The sequence below is a fragment of the Eutrigla gurnardus genome, assembly GCF_963514095.1.
Source record: "Eutrigla gurnardus genome assembly, chromosome: 13".
NCBI lineage: Eukaryota > Metazoa > Chordata > Actinopteri > Perciformes > Triglidae > Eutrigla > Eutrigla gurnardus.
The window spans coordinates 5,083,324-5,110,195 of NC_139936.1; the positions used below are offsets into that span (position 1 = coordinate 5,083,324).

Below are 26,872 nucleotides of genomic sequence, written 5' to 3' on the forward strand. Positions count from 1 at the left end.
GCACGAGGTTCATTCTGCTTTATCTTCTCTTTTTCTTTTATTCTCTCCATCATGTAACATACTGATGGGCGTTCATGCTTTGATCCGGTCTGATTGTGTAGAACTGTCACGCATAGGAGCCGAAGTTGCGAGGGAATCATTAATATTGGAGCCATTAATTAAACAATCGCAGCTTCCACAGTGGGAATACAAAGCTCCTTCTTTTAACAGCTTTTAATGAGAAAAAGGGGGATATTTATGATGTATTATCAGTTACATATTTGCGTTTAATATGAGAAACTCATCATCAGCATCACAGTCACCATTATAAACGTCGTCCACGATGATGCTTCACGTCTAAATCATCTGAGAGAGAAATATTTTAACTTCATGTGACTCTTCTCTTCGCCGTTGCTCTCCAATACTGGTGCAGCAACCCCCCCCCCCACCCCCCCCCCCCCCCTCCTCTCCGAGCGCAATGCTCCACATCACCACAAGGGGTCTCTCTTGTCATTTCACCAGAAGCGTTTCCACCGATGGCGCGTTTGAATCCTGACTCCTGTCAAACAGCAGCACCTCTGTCTGCTCTGCGGATCACTGTTTACTCATCGCAAGTTGCAATTTTCTGGTTACCTAGATGCGAATTAAGCTAAGTTCAAATCCCCCTTTTTTTTATATATATATATTTCTTTTTTATAAGGTGAGATAATTAGATACACTTGAGTGATCAAGTCTTCCTTTAATTACATTTAATAGGAAACTAAAAGCTGAACTTGTTTTGGTGCTTTAGTTGCACTAAAGTGGGTGAGATAAGCACAGGAAAAAATCACAGAATGTTAATTAAATGAGACATAACAAGACCTCATGTAGAGATCTACAAGACTAATGTGAACCACAGAGAATTTAACTGGCTTGATAAAAGATGCCTTGGCATGTATGGGCAGGCCATCAAACCTGTTTATAGCTCCCACGTCGACAAAACCAAAAATTAAAGCAGGATTACGATGTGTGCTCACACACACACACACACACACAACACAAATCCATCACAAAATAATGTGCCATGTCTTGTCACCCCCCACCTCTGTCCCCTCGTCCCCACCCAGATACGGCAGCGAGTTCCTGGGATGGCACCTCGGCTCTGTCCGTGTCCGTGGCCAATGATTCTCCGGGAGCTCCGGGCACCGAGTCCGGGCCCGGGGGTCAGCCCGAATGGGTGGACTGCATCCAGGCGAGTGACATGTGCAACCAGAACCCTTACTGCAGCTCTCGGTACCGGGTGATGCGCCAGTGCCTCGTGGGCAAGGAGAAGGAAGCCATGCTGGACAACAACAGGGAGTGCCAGGCCGCCTTGGAAGTGCTGCTGGTTAGTCCTCTGTACGACTGCCGCTGCAAGAGGGGCATGAAGAAGGAGCTGCAGTGTCTGCAGAACTACTGGACCATCCACATGGGACTCACTGAAGGTAGGAGGCCGACGGGTTTCACCATTCTCAGTCTCACTGAATTCTAAATGATGGCAATCTTCCATTTAAAAAGAACATCATCAGTCAGGTGGTTTCTTTCTAAAAAGCAAAAAAATGTGAAATTAGCACTTTTGAATTCAGCTTGGATCACATTCAATGCATTTATATTAATATACTGGGGAGATGCATTGCAGCAAACCTCCATTGTGTGTCTGACTTTTGGAATTTATTTTAAACGAATGTTCCGATCTCGAGTTACAAGCGCACACTTTCCGGGCAAAGACTAGAAGGATGTGCACGCCACACCCGTTGTTGTTGAGGCCCTATTCCCCGATGCCCTCTTGTAATGATACCCAGAAGCCCTCGATGAAAAATATATGCTTTCTTACGTTCCTCACCCTCTCGAAGGTAATGGAGCCATAATGGGATTACATTAGGGAGGCCCGTTATGGTAGACTTATTGGTTTCTACCTAAAGTGTTCCATATAACCATGTAATTAGGTTACAAGCGTATAGCTCAGTGGCCCTTATGTGTCCACTTATGCTGGACGTAAAACAGCACTCTTGTTGTAACGTTTGAAACCTCCCGGTTTTTAACACGGCAACACGTTGCGAGAGCACGAAGCAGCCTCCTGAACCGACACGACACGGCCAAAAGCACACATCGCTTCGTATGAAGACAGGGCTGCCGTGGCCCCCTGGGGGATCGGGGGCAGCCTTAACCCATCAGTGACATTTCTCCACGCGTGTGCACGTGGGCCCATGTGGCCGATGTCGGGTGTAATGTCGTGTAAACGCGCGGGACTTAATGTGCTCAGCTGTTGTGACACGTGGCGTCATGGTGGAAGCGTGGCGAGGTCTCAGAGCGTTCGGGGGCTTTTTTTTTTGCGTCGTGATCCGTGACGTGATTCACCAGGCTGACTGCTCATAACACCAGCTACAGTTCATCAGGCTGATGGCAGCAGAGGGTCTCTGACACCAGTTCAAGGGAAATGTAATGACACGGATGCTCCCCAGGCCTTCTGCCTGCCCGTCTTCCGCTCTGTTTTTCTAACTCTTCCCCCCTTTGTAATGATCTTTGTGTCTCTTTCTCCTTTCCCCCCAATAAACCGCCTGCTTCTGTTGTTTGTGTTTGTGAATGCAACATGCAAGTCGCCCCGGCTGTCGAGGATAGAGACCTCCCGAGCCTGCAGCGTGCCCTTCGCAGAGGTGGTTTTCTTCACGAATAAATGCCTCTCAGCGCTGTCCTGTTTTAGCCCTGTCGCCCCTCGGAAATAAAACCCCGCTTTAACAGGAGCGAAAAGCTCTTATAGTGCAGCTTTAATCTAATCACGATCCATTGTGCAGTCAAGCAGGCTTTTGTTAACTGGAAACAATCTATGTACAACATCCATCTCTGGAAACAAACACGTAGGGGCCGAAATCCCAACACACCGTCTCGCAATGGTGCTAAAGCACTTTAAAAATCATTTGTGGACAAATCAGCGGAGTTTTGATGTAGTTGTTGGGTTGGATAATGTGTAATGTGGCTTTTGGAAAGTCTTATTTTACTGGTGGTAATGAGGGATGACGAGCGCGAGAGAGGATGTGAGAGGAGGAAGGCGAGGAAGAAGAGGAGGTGACAGGAAAAGGATGACTAAATGACAGACAGATGATTGTTAAAGACTTTTTTTTACTGATGTGATAAAGTCTATATGAAAATCAATGACTGGTGCCTTAAAGACATTTAGCCTCTTTGCACATTTGGCCACTTTGATGGTAACCTGAGGCCGTTATAAAGCGTAGAAAGCCATCTAGAAGTTGGGCTGCTTCTTATGATGACCAGGGGGGGCGACGTTGGCCGGCGAGCTTGAGGGCTAAACCATTGAGTTTGTGAAGGGAAAGCTGATATTGAACAGGGATGGACTGGGATTGCTCCCAGATCAGCCAATCGGCTCACAGATACAGCAAGGTTACCTAATATTAGTGTGAATAGTAATCATTTTCATTTTCTAATAGACTAAATGAATATAGTTGGATAAAAAACTGTACATGAGAACATGAATAATCATGAACTTTTTCTTATATTATATATATATATTTCTAAAATACAGCTGAATTTGGAACCCGATATTTATTATTAGGCTTTGGAACATCATATTATGTTCCACAACAGACAGACGTACTCGCCGTGCCAATCAGTTCATATGTAAAGAATATCACTCATTGAAATATTCAAAAACAACCTTGGAAAATTTCTTTGCCACCTCGTCTCTCATTCCACGGAGGTTTTTATGTCGTTCAGCTGCAAAGAGGTTACATGAGCACCGTAAACTACAAACCCCACCATTAACGGTTTGTTTTATCTCATTAATTCTGTTTCTTTTCTTTCGGATACAAAAGACGTGGGGTTTGAAGGGAAAATAATAATAATAATAATAATAATAAGATAATAATAACGATCCATACAGACTTGATAATAGACTCGAGACAGGAAGGTCAAGGAAAAACAGATGAAGGACAGAAGGGACGTCACCTTGTATGTGAGATGTTTGCTAATCAACCAGAGCAGCTTTAGTCAAGCATCAGCATCGTCACCCCCCCCTCAGGTGGAGTGACGTCTCTTTCCTCCTATCAGACTGAACTTCAGGTTAAAGTAGTGATAACTGAAACTTTAAAAAACGAGCTGAAGAGTCCAGCCTGAGACTGAAAGGGGATCTAAGCCAAGTTTAACCAGACTCACCATGAAAACTCCCGACAGTGAGAGAGGGGTTACATTTAAATTATAGCAAAGGAGGTCCAGACACTTAGGAGCAGCATGCGGCGCCTCGCGGGGCGTGACACCAACGTGACTCGATGCCATCATCAAGTGTTGCTTGATGTGTCTTCTCGAACACATTTCAGCAGGTGGCGGCAGCTTTTTAATTCTCTAAACACTCCGGCTTCGAACTCCACCGCTATATTCTGCTGGGGTTCGTTTTTGCTCCTCGATAGCTAAATGCTAAATGCCCTGATTGGCGTTACGGGTGCGTTAATGCCACCCCGCTCCGTTCTTCCGTTATGGTGTTAATGGTGACCTGTTAATTGGGTTTGCTAACGGGGAAAATAGCAGCTGATTTCAATGCGTCAATGTGGCCGTCCTTGATGGATAGCGGGTGGGTTTCTGCTTTTTTTTTTCCAGAATGGGCCTTCAGTTGTCGTGAGCCAATGAGGTCTAGCGGTTTGAATCTATAAAAGAAGTAATTACTAAGAAAGAAACATTGGCGGCTACACACAGGGATATTGTATAAGCGGCCATGGTTCCTTTTCAATTGTGCCCTGGGTCTCAGGTGGATACAGCCTTTGTCGGATTGCAGGAGAATTAGTAATTTAAACGATAAGTTCCACACCTCCAACATGCATTATTTCATAGCCTCGGCAGCTGTGAAACCACAGCCGGGTTCTCCGAGTCGGAATCGAAGATCTTTTGTGGGGACCTTTCAGAGCAGTTTAATTAGCTGAGCCAAGTTTCTCTCTGCAGAGAGAGAGTGTGTGTGTGTGTGTGTGTGTGTGTGTGTGAGAGAGAGAGAGAGCTCCACCGGCGTTCGACTGCATCTTTACATGCGATGACGAGAACGCCGCGCGATACCGCGGCCCCCGATTTTCTATTTCCATGCACTTTCGTGAATGTCAGCGTTGCAAAAAAGGTCAACCTTCCGATTGTGTTGACGCGTCGCGTTAATACCACGAGTTACAGGAAGTGGACAGTGTGAGAATGCGCCGCACGTCACGGCCGGCGGGGAGGAAGAGGAATGGAGAGAGCGAGGGAGAGGACAGGAGGTGAGGACAGGAGGTGAGGAGAGGACGCTAGATAAATGATTGGGGGTGGAGGGGAATCTAAGGGAGATAGAGAAAAGCAAAGAATGAGAGAGAGAGCAAGGGGAAGAAAGAGAGTCGAGGGGGGGGGAGACATGGAGGAGGGGGAGCTACAAAGGTACACAGTATTCCTGGGTGAAACCATCATTACTATGAGCAATGGTAGCAGTCACCGGCCATTACCTTAGCCATCCACTGTCATAAGCAGAACATTTTTCCAGCCTGCCCCACATGTCAGGGGAAAGGGGGAAGCAGGCTCCTGCATGCTGAATATGTCCTCTCTCCGCTCTCCCTCCCTCCCCTCGCTCGGGAACCCGGCCGCCACTCGCTAGGTGGCTACTTCATCATCGGAGGAAGGGACCTGTCGATAGCTCCTGGACGTGATCAATAAGGTCTCCCGGCACTTCCCTCATCCCTCCCTTCTTCCCTCCTCTTTCATCCCCAAAAAGCAGCGGTGAAATATGATGCCGAAACACAGGCACTCGTAAATCTGTCTAATAATTTCCCAAGCCCTGTAAAGGTGAAGTGTGAGATGACTCCCATTCCCCACGAGGCTGCATTATAGCGTGCCGGAGCCAGGTAGGCGAGTTCTCAGGCTCTCTATCAGAGGGTGAGTGACGGCCCGTTCTGCCCGGTGAACGGCGTCATGATGCGGGCATTAAGACTCACTCCTGGCAGGACGGATCGCCGAGTGGAACCACGAGGCCGGCTGTCATCGCGGCGCTCCGTCTCTCTTGCTTCCCGCTCTCCGCATCATTAATTGAAGCTGCTTGTCGAAGTCGGTCGGGCCAAGTTTTTTTTTGTTTTTTTGTTTGTTGTTTTTTTTCTTCCAAAAAGCACAACTCGGAGCCAAACACATTTAGTTATATTTGGATGAATCACGCGGTTTGTTATCCCTCGGTCACCATTACAGCAGCGCTAATCGTGTTTAGAGTAAATACTTCAAATTGGCTATTTAAAGATGTTCATCCAAAATTATTGGGTTTTTCTACTCACTCTCATGGATTTAAATGTAGACTGTTGAGGAGAGGCTGATCTATTCTCCTCAAATATGCTTCTACTGTAAATGTGATAGCCGTTTTTAACGGAAGTTTGCAGGATTTACATTATATTTAACATTTAGGATGTGACACCAGGTATTAAAATGCTGATTTACGCAAACGCGAGTGTAACTATTTATATTAATATTACATTTTACGTTGCCAAAGGGATGGCTGAACATTTTCCTCAGCTGTGTTTGCCCACAGCGCTGCTCGAGATCGGTATTGTGACTTGAAATATTATTCCGAGCTAATCCAATATTCTATTGGTATGGTTTTGGAATTGAGTTGAAAATGTCAATACGGACTTCAAACGCTGGGCCGTCCACTAAATTGAAGCCTCAACTTGTATTCTGTTAAGCAACAATTCCAAAGAAAGATGCATTGGTGGTATCACTTTACTTTTATCTCTCCTCCGTTGCAACGAGCACCATTACAGGAGGAAGTTGAGAGGAGAGATTAATGCATTTATCTTAATGTAATAAAAATGTTAATTCCCATATTCCGGCGTTCCCCTCTGATATATTTCTATAGAATACAAGAGTGCTTTGAGAAGTGCTTTGGAGAGGAAAGTGTTCTGGCTCGCCCGGATCTCCACTGACAGCTCATTTGCAGACTTTGGGAGCTCTGACAGAAACGGCTCGGTCACCTTTTGTTGCCAGCCGAGTTCGTGCAACAACCAGCAGGACTCTGCAGAGGACCTCCGGCTGCGCTGCAGGCTGCCCGTTAACTTTCTTTATGTGGTTATTATAAGAACAGAAGTAATGTTGCAATAAACTGTTATTATTTAAACAAGAAGCGATATTAATACACACGTAGACTTGCCTCAAGTAGGAGGTACAAATCAGAAGGAAACACAACGAGGTGATTGTTATGAGCAGACTTGGCTTCCTGTCATAAATGGTTTGCCAAGAAAGTCGCGAATAGAATCCATAGGACGGTTTCAATCACCGCAGGAGTTTAGCTTTATTGATAATGCGTTTGAGAAGCATGAGCGATGATGTCCAGCGGCTTCATATAAAAAAAAAGAAAAAAAGCCCTTACGGCGAAGGAGAAGGCAGTGAATCCACTTAAAAGCAGTATTCCTGTCTCGCTGTAATTAGCATGTCTCGCTGCATGTCTGTCTGAGCGGTGCCGGTCATGCTCCACACTGTCAGAGCAAATGAAGTCAAACGGAGGCTTAATTACAACAGTAAGTTGTTGCCCCGGGGCTGAAAACATCCTATCACTTAACAGCTGGGAAGAATCCTCTATTATCAATGTATAATTGGGTCCAGGACGACTGTCAAAGAGCACTTTTTTTTTTTTTTTTGAAGTACAAGGCCTCCCGCTGTGGGGTTTTCACATCCTAGGGGTGGACGTGATTATAGTGTGTTTTTGCAGTTTTATGATTCAGCACGGCTTGTAACATCCATGTAAATAAGCTTTTAATATTCATTAACTGGAGCCACTGTTGTGGTTTTGACATCAATGTTTTATCGGATCACCACTGCACAGTTCTACTTATGAAACCTAATGTGCCTTAACACTGTTTGATCCCGGGCTGATTGTGCAGTGAAGCTTCCTTACACACTGGAACGAGCCGAACGAAATGCTAAGCAACCTCATTTGTTTTGCTTTTGGGCAAAAAAATAAAAAAAAGATATGGCTTCCTTTTTATTCCATGTTGCTCTGTACGGCACAAAGTGTCACGGTGGAAGAAGCATTACACGTTTTTTCTTTTTTTCCGAGGAATATTCGGCTCTTCTTTGAAATAGACAATAGCTGTGTCTTCTGCTGGGAAAAAAAGAAAAGGGGGGGGGGGCATGGAAGGAGGGTTGCGGCGGTTATTTGCCGAGTAAGTGGTATTCTTGAACTGCTCAAAAGCTTCTAAAGCACTATAGCTTTTGAAGGTAATTGTTGTAATTAGAAATGCTGAGAGATCTCCAGTCCGTCTCTATGGGCATAAATGTAACATGAACAGAGATGTGGGCAACACAAAGGCGACGGGGGAAAAAGGGAATAAAGAGACACGCTTTCAAAAATATTCTACTTTTTTCAAGACACAACAACAAACAAAAAAGCTCAAAACTTGGAGGTTTTTGGAGGTCATTTCCTCCAAGTCGCCCTCTACCACGTACACTCCTTTCTCCTCCTGTGTCTTTGTCCCATCTCCACTTTTCACCCTCCTTTGTGTCCCTTTTCTCGTTCTCAAACACAGATACAATTTTCAACTGCGCCAGATGTCAATAGCTATATGCTCGGAGGATGGCCAGCTGAGCTGTTCCATCATGTTGTGATTGTCAATATTGATTGAGGGGGGGGGGGGGGGGGGGGCGGCGATGTAGACCTAGACATACCGCAAAGGCTCTGGTACACAAGTCTGGGGTTGGTTTTCTTTACTCTGTGGACAAATTATGATAGAACATTCCCTTTAGTAATTCCCCCTCTCCCTTGATTATCTTACTTTAGTTATTCCCTTTTTAGCTGCACGCCAGTGTACACACACACACACACACACACACACACACACACACACACACACACACACACACACACACACACACACACACACACGTCTTGACTTTTAAAAAAGGACAAATTCAACTTTAAGCGAAGCAGCAACGCATATGTGACGTCATCCCGGCTTTTATTTCTGATATCTGACTCATATTTGATGATTAAATAAGTTCACAGAATGAAAAACAGACACAAACACACAAACACACAAACACACACACGATTCTTGCATTCTGCTTTTGAAAGCATCGGCGGAGGATGTTGATGAACAAAATGTACTCTATCTATTGATTGGATCTACCGGGCAGCGCGCTCTTGTACCAACAGGTTTCAGATTTTCTCATTTGTAGCAGCGGGGCCTCCAGACCTTCCTTACAACAACCTCGCTGTGTTTCTGTTCGGATCAGAATGCAAAGCTATTACACACTGGAGGGTTTGTCTCAATCACACCGAATGGCTATGAATTTTAAATGCGGGATTAGGGCCTACAGAGGAGCAGGCACATGGGAGGGACTCAGTCAGTTGAGTGCTAATTTGATTTAAATTTTGTATTTTTTTTTTTTGCATTGTTAGCGTGGGCAAAGATGCATTGCTCCCGCTTTACACCTTCATCTGCTCCTCCCCTCTGAAAACACCGACGCCGCAGGAACAAATAGTCTCTCCAACAAGGAAATGATTTGAACGTGATGAACATCCTGTTTTCCATATAAAACATTTGGGCATTTAGCGTCGACACAGGCTCAGCGGGCGCCGACCCACGACTCGAACGCATTCCCGTCTCTGTTTTGGATTCTAACCCTCCTTGGAATGTAACCATCATCCACTTAAGTGCTAATTACTCTCCGTCATCCTCACTGTCGTTTCAGGTGGAGACATGGACGACTCATCCCCGTACGAACCCGTGGCACCGAACCGACACCACGACGCATTCCGCTTGGCCTCCATCTCCTCAGGTATCACACGTCTGATCTTAACTAAACACTCCATATAAGTGGAATCAGGGGGTAAATCTGCATTCTTCACATGGTGGAATGGAGGTGGATCATCCAGCGTTTCCACCTGGTTGATCCGTCTCACATGTGACGACTGCTGCGGGCTTGTGAGGTAAAACAGACTCTCCATGTATTACTGCACATTTTTTCCAGCTATTGATTCAGCTTTCAGTTTGATTTCCTATTTGGATAACTAATTAAACAGCCCGGCAGTCATCGGGGGGGCTGCAGCCTGCTATTTAATTTACTGGCTATTACCATCATGCTATCACTAATGCAGGTCTTATTATAAAAACACAACTACGATGATTAATGCAGAGCTGAGACGAAGGTTTTCACAGAAAGGTGTGATGGGACGCAGGGACGGCACCTATCCACCGCCACAGCTACAGGCTAGTCACTTGAAAATTCAATCGCTTTCTTTCATCCAGTTCTGACAGAAATTTCCGGAGGATGTTCTTTTCTTTTTCTTTTTTTTTTCTATTTTTTTTGCCAAAAGCAATTTACAAACACTGAAGGCAGCACATTTCCTTTTCTTTTGGCTGATGTATCTCGCTTTGTTTTATAACTGGGAGGTACAAGAAAGACAAGCTTGTTGTATAATCCCCTTAGCTTGAAATCAGCCATGTATCACTGTTTTTGAAAACGCGCTTGTTTGATATATTGAAGGAAGGAGAGAGTACCAGAATAAATATGAAAACGTGCAAGCTTTGATTACTTTGGAGTTTTGAGAAATGGTGGCAGACTGCCGTCCCTGATTTAAGTACATATTCATCTAGGAAGCCTGCAGACGGCGCGTTCTTCCGCCAAGGCTGCAGTATGCACAACATTTCTATTTGGATGATAGAAAAGCTATTTAGTTATGAACCAGCATTCTCATTAATAGAGTATTTTATTGGCTTTGTGCGAGGGAAAACTTTCAGTTAGTAAAAACCACTGACCATTTTAATTTCTCCTGTTGCTATAGTGCCACCAATAGTGGAAATGCCATAAAATACTGCAAAAATAATTCATACAGTATGTGTCATTTGCACTCGAGCTTTGCTCAAGAAATATAGTCAAATATGTCAAACCTTCAATGATGAAGCAGCCGGTTTCAATCAAATAAAACATGAACTACATTTGGTAAAAAGGCTGGATGACATTTGAAAAAGGCACACACATGTTTGTTCTATGGATGGATGGAAACCAGCTCTGGAGTTACTAGATAAAAATGTGAAGTGTGTCTAAATGGGCATTTCCAAGAGGCTTTTGTTGTGTGTCTAGCAGCTTTGAGACGCCCCGCTAACTAACAACCATGCCAGATAATAATCAATGTACACTCTATCTTGCGGCGAGCAGTGAACAAGTCAAACAGGGAGCGCGGTACAGTGTACCTGGACGTATTAAGCTACAACAGGGGACTCATTACTGCATCCATTTTGCTTCAGCTGTTTCCTCCATCTCTCCGAGGTGAAATATTAGATTTGCTCTCCGAAATCTGTTTAGCCACAAGCTTCCCTCATTATTTACCATTTCTGAGGACGGGGTAATTGATTGTGGCGCTGAGAGGGAACCGCGGGCAAACGGATAAGTAATTACACACTTGTTTTATGAAAATAATACTCATTTTCGACTACTCAACTACACAAAAGTCTTCATAATCACTATCTATAAATGCTAAACTGTGGGGAGACCCGGGGAATATATGATATCGGGTTTGTTGATGAGGACGGGGGAATGTATACTCTCCAAGAGGAAAGGTAGGAAATTGAAAAATAATCTTTGCTACTCTAAAAGTTTTTGTCTGGGAGGAAGATAAGGGACAGAAGTTGTGATAGAAATGAAAAAGAATTATATACCACTGCATGCACTCACGCACTCCGGCTCTGAAGTTTAAATTAAACGGAACATATGGAGGCTCAGTTTCTACATCGCCCCAAGTGATACCAGCAAAACTATTTCACACAGGCTTCTCCTTCTAATGGGACTGTGTACTCCCGGCCACTCATTTCTGCATATCTTCAAACTGGAAATTAGCATGCACCGTGTACACACACACACACACACACACACACACACACACAGAGAGACAATGAGCACATTTAACCCAGTGGGTTGTGTCATTTAAATAAAGCCGCTGGCTGCCCTTCAGTGACGACACCATCGCCCCGGTAAGAGACGGTGATGAATTCTGCTCCTCCCGTCCCGGCACCGTGCATCAGCAGCGTTTCATCACCTCAGCAGCACAGGTGCATTCTGGGGTGCCTTCTCTCTAACGGTGGTGAGGCACGGAGGGGGTCTAAAAAGGATTTCTCTCGTTAAAAACCCACAGCACAGTAAGGCTTCGCCATCAACAGCTACAACACGCCATCAAAACCTGTTCCCCCATCCCATCCAGGAAGTGCAGCGTCAGGTCGATTTTTTTTTTTTGCACCTTTAGGCCACCTGTCACACCTGCCCACCTTTCTACATTCAGCTTAAAGCAGTCTGGTTATTGCTCTCTCTCTCTCTCTCTCTCTCTCTCTCTCTCTCTCTCCTGTGAGTTGTGACTCTTAATCACTATGTCATGATGTCAGTGTCAGGTCATGGTTATCCGATAGATGATGAAGATGATAGATGGAAAGAGAGTGAAAGGTCATGTATGGAAGCAAACATGTGAATGGTACAATCCTGACAGCTGGCTGGAGGTCAGCCAGGGTCACCAGCGAGCTCCACCCAACTCCACTGTGTGTAAAATCATCAACCCACAACTGTTAATACTAAGTATGAAACATGGGTAGCTCTCTGAACACATGCAGGCAGGGCTTTGTAAACCTTAAATATGACACAATGATAGCCATCTTTACAGGTGATCCAAAAAATGAAAGCCAGGTTAGGAGACAGGTGCGGTCCAAGTTAGGGTCCCGGAAGTAGCGGGTTCTACACCCCCATCTGGTGTGATCCCAACGCATAATTGTTTTTAAAAAGTACAATATTCATCAGGAGGAGTGTCAACCCAACTGGGACCAAGACCAGGCCATGCGGCACAGTTCCCTCCCCTCTCCTCCCACCTACATTGATTCATAGCTTTACAAACAACACAGAAAAGTGTGTGTGTGCATGCAGTATAATACCATACATGCACATAGTCAGGCCAGCAGCTGTTTAACATCTGGTGCTGCAGAGGCCCCTTCCCTGAACCGCTCTCCCCCTCCAGCTCCATGTCTTAGCTATAGATTGTTCCATGTGTATGTTTGCTGCTTTAAGACCTGAAAGATACAATATGAGGTAGGAGGATGATGAGGAATTGTTCAGAATCAACAGCCTGAGACAACAAGGTATTTGCACACGCAGTAAATCTGATCTGAAGATAGTACTTTCATGAATTATGCCACCCTAGGGCCCCCCCCTCCCCTCCCCACACATATGCATAAATGAGCCCACGAGGCCAAGAGGACAGAGATGACAATCTGGAGAGGGTATGATATTTATGAGGTGAGGTTTTCAAGGAGTGAGGTAAAGTATGTGTATAAAATTGTAGGAAGTATGTTTTTTTTCCGATTTTTACGGCTTAAATTGAGTGAATTAATCTGACAACAAGAGGAATTCAGGAAGTAAAACACTGCACATCCAATATGACATGATGAAGTATTCATGGGCGAATGAAGAATCCCCCCCGGGTGACACAACGATTATATATGAAAAAAAAAGAGCCAGGTAAATCGAATGATATCCACAAGTCTTTAAACGCTCAGAGACCCTCCTCATTACAGATATCAGACAAAATATGGATATTTCTTTTGCTCCATTGGGGAATATTCTCTGATAAGAAGACCAAATCACTGAAACTGTGACTGGAAGTGAGTAGCCTTCTCTATAATGTGCCACGTTGATAAGTAATGTAAAGACTCGAGGCTGGCCGCTATGAAACTGATGCATTTCTGCGTCTAACCAGACTAATAATGCAACGCAACATATATGACCAAAAAGACATCTTGAAATTTGGGGACAGCTGGTCCTCGTTCCACGTTTGAAAGTTTGAGGTGAGGACGCTCGCCGTTGCAAATTAATTTCTAGGAGGATGTAGGAGTAAAAGTTTACTCTCCATTTTTGTAATGGAAATAACCGCTTTGGGGGAAATTGGGAGGATTTTTTTTCATGTCAGCTTCCACTCTACGATTAAGATGCCGTGGAAGTTTTTAATTGTAGTGGGTGTGGATGAAGACATCCACACCCAGGTGGCTGATGGCCGTCACTCCTGGGATGAAGATGAGTGGATGTTGTGATGACTTATAGTTGATCCTTATTATTGTGGCCAAGATGTGAGGAATAAAAGGAGGGGGTATTTACATGAATGTTTTGGCGAGGGCCATCTTACTAAGAGCATGAAAATAACCAATAATTGCCACCTCTGCTCCACAGAAACACAGACGGTATTATATGTAATCTTAAATACAGCGGCTCAAAGATTCATGCACATAATAAAAGTTGCAGCCGCTGTAGTGGGCAACCGAGCGAGAGAGAAATTTGGGCTCTTACCATTATCAGTGTCTGAGCTGGAGAAGCACTATGACATGAAAATATATAATTGCAGCAAAGGGCACAATGTGCTTCACAGGTGCTCTCTATTGGAGCCAGTGCTGTATCCAACATGAGCAGCTCAGTACAATATTGGTTCATTTATTTATATTTTTACATCGCTGCTGCCCTTCACCACCATTTTATCAACTCATCTGGTATTTTCTTCTTGGTATTTAAGCCACTACATAATGGATTTTTCTCTCCCTCCCACTTACAGCTGCAATCTTGTCAAAAGAAGGACAGACATGTGTTTCAGTGCTGCTATCTTCATAAAAACACCAGAGTCTCATCAAGGGTGACCTCCCCCATAGTTAGCCTGACTCCCTCTTCACTTTGAGGACCAAACACAGCAACTGTATTGTCTTAGCTTTATACTAAGAACGCCCCTTTAAACCACATTAAAGTGAAGCTACACAATCCAGTTTAACCACACAGATTGCATCAATGATACATTATCAATGGACTGAGCTGCAGTATTTCTACCGAGACAAAAAAACAGTCATCAATACGCAATTTAAAATGGACGATGTAGCCGAAAGGGCAGCATTAATCTAAACACATCGACTGATAAAATCCTGATTAAAACTGTGTGATGGCCATAAGGAAGGTGGCTAAATGAGCTGTAAGCCAGCTGCTGATGGAGTAAGAGGTAAAACACAGTAAAGGGGGGGTGGATAACTCACCAAACGTGCACACTCGCTGCAAACCAAGGAGAGGTCCGGGGTCCCAGGGGCCACACTGTGGAGAAGGGCCCGGATCAGAGGAAAGCAGCATGAACACCAAACAAATTAAGAACCAGGAAGTGGGCGGTACTAAAGACTGTTGTCCTTATGGTGGCCCAGGAGGGACATTCTCATTCTCCCTACACTTGAAAACATTTACAAGGGTTAGTCTTCCAAAAAAAAAAAAGAGGCACACACATGTAACTTTTTGTAATTCTTCATCATCAAATGGTAGAGAGTTCTGAGTGAATATTTCCCGGAGGAAATCTATTAATAAGCAGTGACTCGAGTCGAAAACCCCACAAGTCGCTGTAAGAACCGAAGAGAAATAAGTAACATTTAAGCAGCTTTTTCTTATTTCTAATCAAATTGGATCAAACACCAGTGGGGAATCTAACAAAATCAAACAAAAAGACGACGCATGGAGATGCTACGGGAAGGCACATTCGTCTTGTTTACAGTCCCACACCTGCCGATGACAGACGCCCCCTCCACCCACCATGAGCTAGTTCAGATAATGAATCACATCTGGTGCCATGATGTGATCCTAATAGTTTCATATGTGGAAAAAAAACTATTTCTGCATTAATAGATTCATTGTTTTTGGTGTGTGAAACATCAGAAAATAGTGCTCATCACAACGTGCAACGTGATGCATTTGCTTGTTTTGACAAAAGTCAACGATGTTCAGTTCACTATGATCGACAATTTAAAAAAAAACACACATTTAAAAAAAGCGTTGTTTTCTCGGTCTGGAGGCAGAGATGCTGAGTCAATAGCTCAATCAATAAACCATCACGCATGAAGAATGTGGGGGGATGAATCCGTCCACCCACAATGCACCGGGACCCTTATCAAAGCTCACATGAATCCCATGTTACAGCGGGCAAAAAGACATCATTAACTGTAATTGTTAATACGCTCCATGTGAAACGTATCCTGTTCGTTCGACCCGGCGCCGGGCTAATTAACTTATTAAGAGCAGAGGGCAGAGTAGTACGCTGCGTTCAGGGGTTCCTCCAGGAATGGAGTTTAACATCCCAGTTAGACCTTCCAACTCGCAGCACTAAGCCCCTCACCTCTCAGCTCGCTGTGCCCACCGTCCAATTAAATCCAGAAAGCTGTTTCTACAGCTGGGGAGGAGAAGGACCGGTGCGACGGCCGTGCTCAGCATGCTGCTGCTATGTTTGACATTTTGACTTTGTCCACATAACAAGTATTACTACTTAGGCAAACACTTGGATTTTGAGTTTTTTTTGCTTGCTTGCATCCTGTTGCTTTTTTTATTATTAGGGCTCTGACTATATCTGTTTGGGCAAGATTGTTTTTTTGTGAATTCTCGTGATTGTGGCGTGTTTGTATCTATATTACTTTGTTCATATGCTTCATTGTTCCATGTGGATTTCCTAATCAGTTTCCAGCCCCAGCTTGTCTCTCTGTGGATCAGTAATGGGAGTATTTGGAAGCTCACTTATCAGAGAACCTTTGTTATAGTCAGCGTTTTTTGCTTTAGGGAATAATCCACGGAACATGTTTGTTGTTTCACTAATATTTCTGGTTATTCCCTACTTGCATGCTGGTAATGAGCATAGAAGCAGGTTGTTGACATTGTGTAGGCTCACCACACACACACACACACACACACACACACACACACACACACACACACACACACACACACACACACACACACACACACACACACACACACAGTGTTAGATTATTTCAATATATTCTGCATTACTGCCAGTGACGGTTGAAGGGAGCTAAACAGCATGCATATTAAGACTGAGGATGCTCGAGCTTTGAAATTTCACCAGAGGAAGCTCAACTTGGAGGCAGATGCTCATAAACAGCTCAAGTATTTAGAAGTGTGTTTACAATGATTTAAAATTCCTTTGGACAGCCCTCTCCCACCTCTCGCACACACATATTTATCCTCACATACAAATATTTAGCCTTCTCTCATCATTTCCATCTCCCCTCACTCACACTCTCTCTCATCTACACTCTGGTTCAAATTGCAGCAATGATTTCACGCTCAGAGGTAAAAACATTCAGTTGATTCCTGAGAACAGAAGACTTCCTGAACTCCCCCGTTGTTCCTCTGATGACGTCTATACGTATAACTCGCTCAGTCAGGCTGAGGGAGATGATTTTTTTTTTTTTTTTTTTCGGTAGATCCAGTTGCTCCTCTCTGGAAACCCCACGGCGACACGGAGTACAGAGCTAATGACTGATGAGCCCTTTGACACGGAAATGCTTGACATGCTCCTCGGGGTCCAGACTAAACACTTTCCTAACAAGCTCCCGCACGCTCACCCTGGGCCGTATTAAATCCAAACTTTGGCACCTTTCCTAATTACTGAGAACATACCCGGAGCCCAGAGCCTCTTCCTAACCTGGGCTGAACTCCCCTTCTGCAGCGCAGTGTCCCCTGAGTATGGGATGATATATGAAATGCAGAATTCAAATTAGGCTGACAGAGAGCAATTACTAGGGGAAGAAGATCCCTTGCTCTTTGGGGAGGGAAAGCATCGAAATCCAGATGTACACCACCGTTTTCCTCTCATCCACACGTGCTGTCCATCTCCAAATCACCCCCTCTCGTTATTATCCCTCTCTTTCCTCACAAGAACACGGGTCTTATGTAATTTTCTGTTTCGCCCCGTCTTTCTCCCGATACGTGTCCCCTATCTCACATTTTTACCTCTCTGCTATCTCTTTATTCCTTTCTCTCCCCGAGTGTATTACACGTGCGGGGAGAATGCATAGTTATTTCTGCTGCACTGCCATCAGCGGGGTCTAATTTATGATAGGATGGAGTAAGAGCCCTATTAAAAGCCTATTTACAGTCAAATGGCAGGATCACAAAAAGCGATGCTTTAACTGTTGTTGGCATCGACTAAACAGTTATGAGATTGCCTTTTTATTCCGAGGCACTTTCAAGCAAACAACGTAAGACGTTCGAGGATCTCTATTGTGGATTCCTGTTTTGCAGCCCCTTGAAATTAATACATTGTGTCCGTTTGAGTAAGCCGACAGGTGAAAAGAAATAAAAAAGGAGGGGAAAAAAACATTATTTATGGCTTTTTCTGTCCTCAATGTCACCGATGTGCTGTGTTTATAACGTCCCGTCATCAATCAATCGCGTCTATCTGTTCATTCATTCAGTCGGCGCCTCGCTCGCTCATTAATGTACACAACAGCCAGCATGCTAAGGTGATAGGTACGTGTACGCTATTGTGATGCTATGAGCTGTTGATTGCACCGCTGATGGGCTGGGTTAATTATTCCGAGCAAGAGGCTTTCCTGAATTAGGCTGGATTAATTGAAAGCTCTCCAGCATGTCTCTCGGAGAGGCTTTCCAATCTGTTAGCCTGTGTCCTCTCATTTCATCTCTCTATCCGTCACGATCAGCTGCTGCAATCAACTGCTCAAGTCTCCTCCATCCTCTCAGAGCTTTTTCCATTTTTATACGTCTCGTATCATTAGCTTATCCACCTCCCTCTCCCCGCATTATAGCAGAATATGGTTGCTGAAAACCTTCATTGTAATGCACTTGGAAAAATCAATTATAACTCTGTAACACAATACTGCACATTTCCCCTTCCCATCTGCACTCCTTCCTCTCCCCTGCACACGCTCTCGCCGTCCCCCCTGTGTTTTGTGTGTAAGACCGGCAGAGCCATCAAGTGGGTTTTGTGTGTTATGTTCGCCCCAGGACATCTTTTTGGGTTTGAGCACCAAATTCAATCTCAGCTCCCCAATCAGAGGTAGTAAAAACCCCGTCCATCGCCGGAGCCTCAAAAGCTGCTTCAGCCCCGCGTGGTCAGATAAATCTCAGTAGCTCATCCTCCTCCTATTTTCTTTTCATCTTGGACCCCCCAGTGGCCCACATTAGAGCCTGCAGATGGCCAGGGGAGATTTGGGATCTGCAATCCATCAATGTAATGTAGCCTGAACCACTGGACAGCGTGCTCCGCTAGCCTCTCCTCCAGCTGGACCGTACCACCCCCCCCCCTTCAGGCGAGCTTGGCCCACTTTAGTAAAACTTTGGCCCCGCTTCGGCCCGTTTGTGTCGGCTCTTTTTTCTCCCAATTGAACCAACATCAAGCCGAGCTGCTCCCTCTCGACGAGGTCAACGGTTTGTCTCCCGTCCTGCCTTTAAGGTCTCGGCGTTTGTTACAGTCACGGTACATGATCCGAGCTCAGAAAACACACACTTCTGTCTGCCTCTTTCACTCGCTTCCACTAACAAGACTGAGGCTGCCACACTGCCAGACATCTGCTGTGGATCATTTATCTCCTCTCCTCAGAGAGTGCCGGGATAAACAAGTTTCAATTGATGATACAATGATGTCTTATTGTGATTGGAGTCATGAAAGTTAATGCTCTTATTATTCGCACAAAAGGGAAGGTTCTCCCCGGTGGCCTGTGACAAACATTGAGAAAGACGGCACTATTTTTGAACACCTACATCTGTTGAACCCGAATGTGTCGTAAAAACCTTGCCTGTTTATCAGAGTGCCTTCTACATTTAACCTCTTTAGCACGTCTAAAGGGAAGCGCTGTATAACTGAAAGCTAAGTTTAAGTGTGCTTTCATCTCTCCGATGCGGTCCCGATATTCTACTTCTGCTGTTCTTCAGTGGCGGCCGAGTTTCCTTTTTATCTGAACCGCAAAATCATTAATTTCAGAGTGTTTGCTTATTTTTTTTTATCCTCCCCATTGAGATGCGATGTCTTCGACGTATCCCCCATTCCTTGATAACGTGAGATGCGACATTTGGAAACAACGCGGCATCTCTAAAATAAATGGTCTACTTCCTGCTGCCGGCTGTCTGATAGACACGGAGGGAGATTGGTTCTGTTTAATAAGAGATGAATCTCTCCGGGTGTCACCATGCCGCTACGACCTTTGAAATATCATTATCTACAGGGGAGGGAGGTTAACTTCTCTAATATAGCCTGAATACAAGAGAGGGGTGCCACAAGTACACATGATTCTACTTTATTAACAGTATATCTCAGGCAAGAGTGCGTTTTTTTTACTTTTACTGCCATCGTGGTACATACAGTATCTCAGAACACCTAATGACATAATCTGTTTTCCACAAGTATGACGTGAAGCCGGAGGGGTAATTGCAATGTTTCAGTTTATGATTACAGCGAGCAAAAGAAATAAGGGAACTTAATCTTGTACTTGAACCGTCCAATAAGTGGATCATACTTTAGAGCGCAGCGTGAAATCTTTGCCGAGTCCTTGAGCTCAGCACTTTTTGGGCAGATGTTACAGTATTTAGTTTCGTACCAAACATCAATAGGCATCCTGGTCAATATTTTCAGAAGCGCTCCTGTCGGCTGAAACTAATTAAATATCTTATTTGATTGTCTATCTTGCTTTCATTATAAAAGCACTGCAAAAAAATATTAGAATAATTATTGTATTTTCAACATTGGGAAGGGAAATTTGACAATTTGAGAATGCCCTAATGTTATAATCACATAATATTACCTGGAAATGAATCATTTATTAATATCCAATTTGGAAATCTTTGCTTAATTCATTCATATTTCACTCAAGGTCTGAAGCGGAGTGAATCAATAATTCAGTCGGAGTGGATGTGGGCGAGCTGCGGGCGTCTCTCCAGTGGCTTACTGGTGGATGATAGTGAAGCCTCTCCTTCACGTTCAACATTTGCAATCAACTCCCCGATGAGCCGAGATCCGAGGCTTATTGTTTTATTTGTTGATCATAAGTTGCGGCTGAGCCGACAGTAAACCATTTCAGAATAATGATGTTGAGTCGGAGGATCAATGGAGAGATTTTTTTTTATCAAACTGTTGTGATTGTATTTGATCCAGGTTGCGTTTGCTTAAGTACTACCGATCCGACAACGATTTATACATTCAAACAACTCATTCCTCTTCAGAAAAACATGTCTGACACCTCCCGTTGAAAGAGTTTTCCTTCTCTGTATCCATCACAGGCATGCTCACCGTGGCCCCGAAAGGCTTCCACTGCCTCGACGCCGAGAGGAACTGCAACCCGTGTCTCGACGCCGCCAAAGCCTGCAACCTGAACAGCAGCTGCAAGAGGCAACGCTCCGCCTACATCGCCACCTGCAGCAAGGAGGACCCCAACAAGGGCGAAACCTGCAGCAAGAAGCGCTGCCACAAAGCGCTGAGGTTGTTCCTGGACCGCGTGCCGCCCGAGTTCAGCCACCGGCTGCTCTTCTGCCCGTGTCAGAGCGAGGGCTGCGCCGAGCGACGCAGGCAGACCATCGTGCCCGATTGCTCCTACAGAGATAAGGAGAAGCCCAACTGTCTGGAGCTGAGGAGGGTCTGCCGCCAGGACTCTCTCTGCAGGTGAAACACAGGGGGGGAGGGGGGTTTATCTCATGTGCTTGCATGTCTGAGTTGTTTGTACACTTTATTTGTTTTTGACGGGCAGATTTAAGAGACAAGCTACAACCAAACATCTGAAGACTCATTAACATCTTCTTTTATTCATGGAAAACGGGAGGAAAAAAAAATAGAAAATTGAATCCGTGCATTAGAGAGAGTTCCTGCTCGACAGCAATTTCATCCTCTCCCGTGGCACCCGAAAAAAAATTGTATATTTCTCCGCTGTAACTTTGCCAGTGAAGTAATTAGACTTTCAGGGGAAGCTGGGGCTATTAGACGCAGGATGAAGATGTGAGGCTAAGTTGAAGGGACAACGCTCAATTAAGTTGAACAAAAACATTAGTGGATCACGTCGGGCTGCATGGGGGCCTCTATTGGATTCAAGCGGCCGGATTCAATTCACACCTACCCAGCCGTGACATGTTGCCTCGTGTAAGTGCTGCTGAGAGCAGGTGAAACACGGCGGCGGTGCCATCAGCCAAATCAGCTGTCAAGATCTTTATACCCCCTCGAAGCCTTGTGACGCGTCCGGCCATCAACGGGCTTCGCTTCCAGCCGGGTGACGGAGATACGCTCTGCGTTCATTAGGCTAATAGCACAAAAATGTGGGACATTTGAATAATTCCGAGCATTTAAAAGCTCATTTGTGAGCCTAATGGAGTTCGACCCTTCAAAGCTCACCGCTAAAAATAATACTCGTGATGCGTGAATTATAAGAAGGGGGAAACTTTTTCATGCCCTGTTGTTACATGTGATTAGGCAGCTGATACAATTCAGTGACAATCAGTAACACACACAAGCAATATAACAGGACGTTTATCATCTCATTGCACGAAAAAAGAAAAATACTTTGCACATTATGGGAACATTTTGTACAACTTTCTGTATTACATTTTTCTCTCTTTTGGATAACAAGCCAGAATCATTTGCTTCTGTGAGAAGGAAGAATGATTTACAGTCCCATGAAATTCAAATTAGTCTAGCTAGTCGGGCACAACAATTCCTCGTGAGAAGTATATCTCTGGTGCATCACATTTATCCTGTTTCTATAGAAGGTTAGCAGCCTGAGCAGCCCGTGCATTAACGGCGAAAAACCCAATTCCTCTCCGCCAACACTAAATCCAACCGGCTCAAGTAGGGAAACTCGATCGCCTCCTCGCCGATTTATGATTGTCTTGATAATTACCTGCTTGCCTGCATTGTGTAATCTGTTTTCAGGCTGAGTTGCTTTCTCTGACCTTTAGGCCCTCAGGTGTCCGCCGTGCACCACCTTATTGAGAAAGATGAAATGGAACGTTAAAGCTCATTATCTGCAGCTGGGTAATGCCCCAGCGAGGTCAACGGCTCGATGAGCGCGCTCGTACAGTACTGCCGGCCTGCAGACCGACGACCAATCAACAGCCTCACACACTAAAAAAAAAAAAAAAAAAACACACACACGCTCACACAGTCTGTGCTCGAATGTGACTCTAATAATCCGCCGTTTGGGCGGCGGCGGCGGCGCGTTGTCCTGCAGTGAGTAAGTGCCGCCATGCAAGAGAATGTCACCCGGATTCAATTAAAGTGAGATGTCATTGGTCAGCGCTGGCCTGACAATGCTCTCTGATTGGTGTTTCTATCCTGCCTGGAGGTGCCCGCAATGACCACCAACCTGTGAGATATTCTTGTCCTCTGTCTCTCTCAGTGTCCTCTGTCTGTCTCAGTGTCCTCTGTCTGTCTCGGTGTCCTTTGTCTGCTGCATGATGTCATCACAGGAGGGTTCAAGGTCCTGGAGGACCTTTGAAGCACCGCCTTGTTGTCCCATTTTATCTCCTAATTTATCGAGACATTGCAATAAGTAACATGTTATGTTCTTAATTTGTTCTGCGCCTTCAGTCCATTGTTCAAGCAAATTGAATTTAAAACGTATTTGATATGCTAATAACAGAGTCCAGGGATTAGAGTTAGTTTTTTTTTACACAAACGTAATTGAACAACCTGAGAAAAAGCCCTCACCGTTGTTTTAAACACACAAGTACATCGCCAGAGGAAACTTTCCTTGGCTCCATCCCCCCCCCCCTTTCTCAGAGATGTGTTGATAAAAGCAGGGGGAAGATCATTCAATGACAGACCTGCCTCTCCTGGGGACCGCCTGTCTGACTGCAAACAGGGGATACACAGCTAGCCCGAGCCTATTTCATTTTAACACAAGGGGGGGAAGGATTGGGAGAGGAGGGGGGGAGGTGGAAGAGAGGGAAGGAGAGATAATGAGACAGAGAGAGGGACGCAGGGTTGCAGAATCGATCCGGGCCGTAAAGCTACTGCAGCGGGTTGGAGGTCAGTAGTTTGGTCACACAGCTATAGATCCCTGCAGCAAGGCACTACTCTCCATCTCAAAGACAAGCTTAGCTCCCCGTGCACACTCTGATGAAGAGAGTCACGGCTCAAAACGGATTTAAAAAATGTACACTCGCATATTTGATTATTTATTTCGGATTTCTAAAAGGCCGGCAGTTCCTTGCTTTACACTTTAAAAATGCCTCGAGATACTTTTCTCTCTTTTATTTTAGAGTTTTACCTGGAGCACTCTGGATACCAGATTGGCTGTGATTTCACCTTTTGGAGATTGTTCAGATTGTTCCAGGTGGAGCCCAGAGCTCACACAAACACAAAATAAATACTTGAGAGGATTTCAAATATAATTTTGGCCAGTGCTTCGGTGGCATATTGGACTGGAAGATTTCATTCCCCCCCCCCCCCCCCCAACGGTCTTTGAATTGTTGACACGGAGATCTAGGGACTGTGGATGGACGGAGAACAAGCATTTAATGGAGCAGAGCTCATTTCTTACACCTGGTTCTTCTTCTGCTCCAGTCAATATGATATTTCCTGCACTAATCCCAGACAAACAACGGACAATAAACCTGTGTTCTGCTATTTTCCTTCTCCACTCTGTTTCCACCAACCTTCCATTGGATCCAACATCTATTCATTTGGGAGTGCTGAGTCCACAGAGTGACAATAGTGCTATATTTGGATGTGCTGTTTTGGGGGGTAGTGTGTGTGTGTGTGTGTGTGTGTGTGTGTGTGTGTGTGTGTGTGTGTGTGTGTGTGTGTGTACGCAAGCTGATAAACTCCCGATCCACTTCCAGTCGGTGTCAGTTCACGCCAGCCCAATGGAGCCTAACCCAAAGAGCATTGAGTTGTATACGTGGACTGTATTGATCGCCTGAGGATCAATGCAACACTTCTATCTTTGATTAATATCCCCGGGTCTCCGGGCTCACTGGGTGCTCTTTGATTGAGTTCTCTAGCCACTGATTATCAAAGTGGAGGGCTGAGAGACAATCGATCAATGTACAGGTAACCTGACCCAGTTTGGGAGATGCTCGGTCTGAACCAGAAAACTCAGGCTACTAAACTCTCTCTCTTACACACACACACACACACACGCACACACACACACACACACACATACACTGCCCTAAATCAACAGTCTGCTCTGTTGCATCTGACAACTCAAGCCTCCACAGCGGAGGAACAGTGGAGGGAGACCGGCTGCCCCAGATGGCATTACTCTGTAGCTTCAGAGACGAAGCTGCAAGAAATCAGGATTGTTGTTGCACTTTTATCATCAGTTTCTCTCACTTTACACACACAACACACACACACACACACACTTGTGAGGACCCTCAGTGTATTTCCGCCACTCCCACTTCTACTAACGTCACACACACACACACACACTCACGGTCAGTTCTCTAGGATGCACTTTCACGTTAATGAGCAACTCGACTGTGTGTGGAAACAGATTTTTCAGGAAATGAATCAACATCCAAGTGCATAATCAGAGCCGGGTATGTAAATTACATGCTCAACCCAAATACGCCCAAAGCGATAGGCTCATGAACGAAAAACAGGCAGCCTGCTCCTTAAAGGTGCTAAATTTGAGATTCAGAGCATATCTATGATTTACAACAACAGCTTGACAACAGCTGAGTCGTCGGACGGCATTGTGAGGGGTCGCTAACAGCGCGGCGCTACGCCTCCGTGACAGCATGGGGGGTCACGATGGCTGGAACTGCCATACGAAGTGGTGGTGATGAGCTAACAACACACACACACACACACATACACACACACGCTCTAACATGCACTCGCAGCTCGATCGGCTACATGAGCAAAGCTCGGATAACAACACACACAGAGGGAGAGTGACTCCACTATAACTTTACAAAGCAAATAGTTGTTTGCTGTTTGAGTTTCAAACTTCAAACTTACTTTTTAGGTGGCAACCATCACACCTGACCTCACACATGGATTTGTTATTTTTTCGTGCAGCGGAGCTCTTTTTACATCACTCAGCCTGCGTAAACAGAAAGTTGGCAAGTTCACTCGTCCGCCAGCGTCTACACAGGATGGATTCAGGCACAGTAATGTGTAGACGGCTGTATTGATTAAAATAGAAGCGCATCTGTTCTGACAGACACGTGAGATGGACGAGTGGCGGGCTGGAACGTCTCCCATGTAGACAATTGATCCATAAATGGTGTTTACTGATTAGCACGGACTTGAATCTAAATCGCACAAACGTCTCTACTCTCAAGGTCTCACGAGCGGCCGTCACCATAGAGCGATGCAGGGAAGACGCCTTTATGGAGGCCGAGAGTTGCAAAAAGTGCCAAGAAAATAAGCTTGGTGGCAAACACGCGTTTATGACACGTTATCTTCAGAAATGAACACCAAACTGGTGAAATTTGAAGTGTTAATGCGATCACCAGAAGTGAAAAGCTATATCTGGCTGTAAATGACTGACATCATGGAGCAAAGTCAGTGTGATGATGTTAAATAGTGCCATTTAGCTTAGCAACCACCTTTTTCAAAGACGTGTAAAAGCTTCAAATTTCACAAGTGGGATCATTATGAAGGTATTTTATATCGTAGACGGTAAAATCTGGGATTCTTGTGTTAAATATAGGACATATTTCAGGTTAGCCAAAAACCCATCGATTTTGAGAACCAAAGGGCAAAAATGCTGACTAATATCCAGGTTTTGGGACTCCTGCAGCAGTCCTATGACAGAAGCATAATGCAGACATACCTAGATATCCATTACTTAGGCTCCCTTTAGAAGTCTGCTCAAGTTAATACCTGGACTGTTTCTATCTCCCTGGTTAGAGTACAAGTTATCAAAGTGAAGTGTCTCCCCCTGATAGCGCAAAGCTCTGGTTTTGCAAGCGAAGCAGGTGTCAATTGGTGACCTTTTCCTCATACATAGTACAGTTTGCTGCAGTGTGCGGCTTTAATCAGGCCTTAGCTTAAGTGGAGACGTGCTCGGCTTGCTGGCTACACATGAGAGCGGAAAACGGGGTTAGAGAGAAAGGGAGAGAGCGTGACAGAGAGAGGAAGACA

General features: G+C 44.9%; 1 protein-coding gene across 1 annotated transcript in view; it reads left to right on the plus strand.

Annotated features, from left to right (window-relative positions):
- The window catches only part of LOC311023030 (GDNF family receptor alpha-2-like), a 46,191-nt gene that overhangs the window by 822 nt on the left and 18,497 nt on the right, over nt 1-26,872 (plus strand). Inside the window, exons 2-4 of the mRNA XM_084024678.1 lie at nt 1,086-1,442; nt 9,682-9,768; nt 21,064-21,442. Of these exons, the coding sequence (XP_083880804.1) occupies nt 1,086-1,442; nt 9,682-9,768; nt 21,064-21,442 (823 nt within the window). The remainder of the gene's footprint in view (nt 1-1,085; nt 1,443-9,681; nt 9,769-21,063; nt 21,443-26,872) is intronic.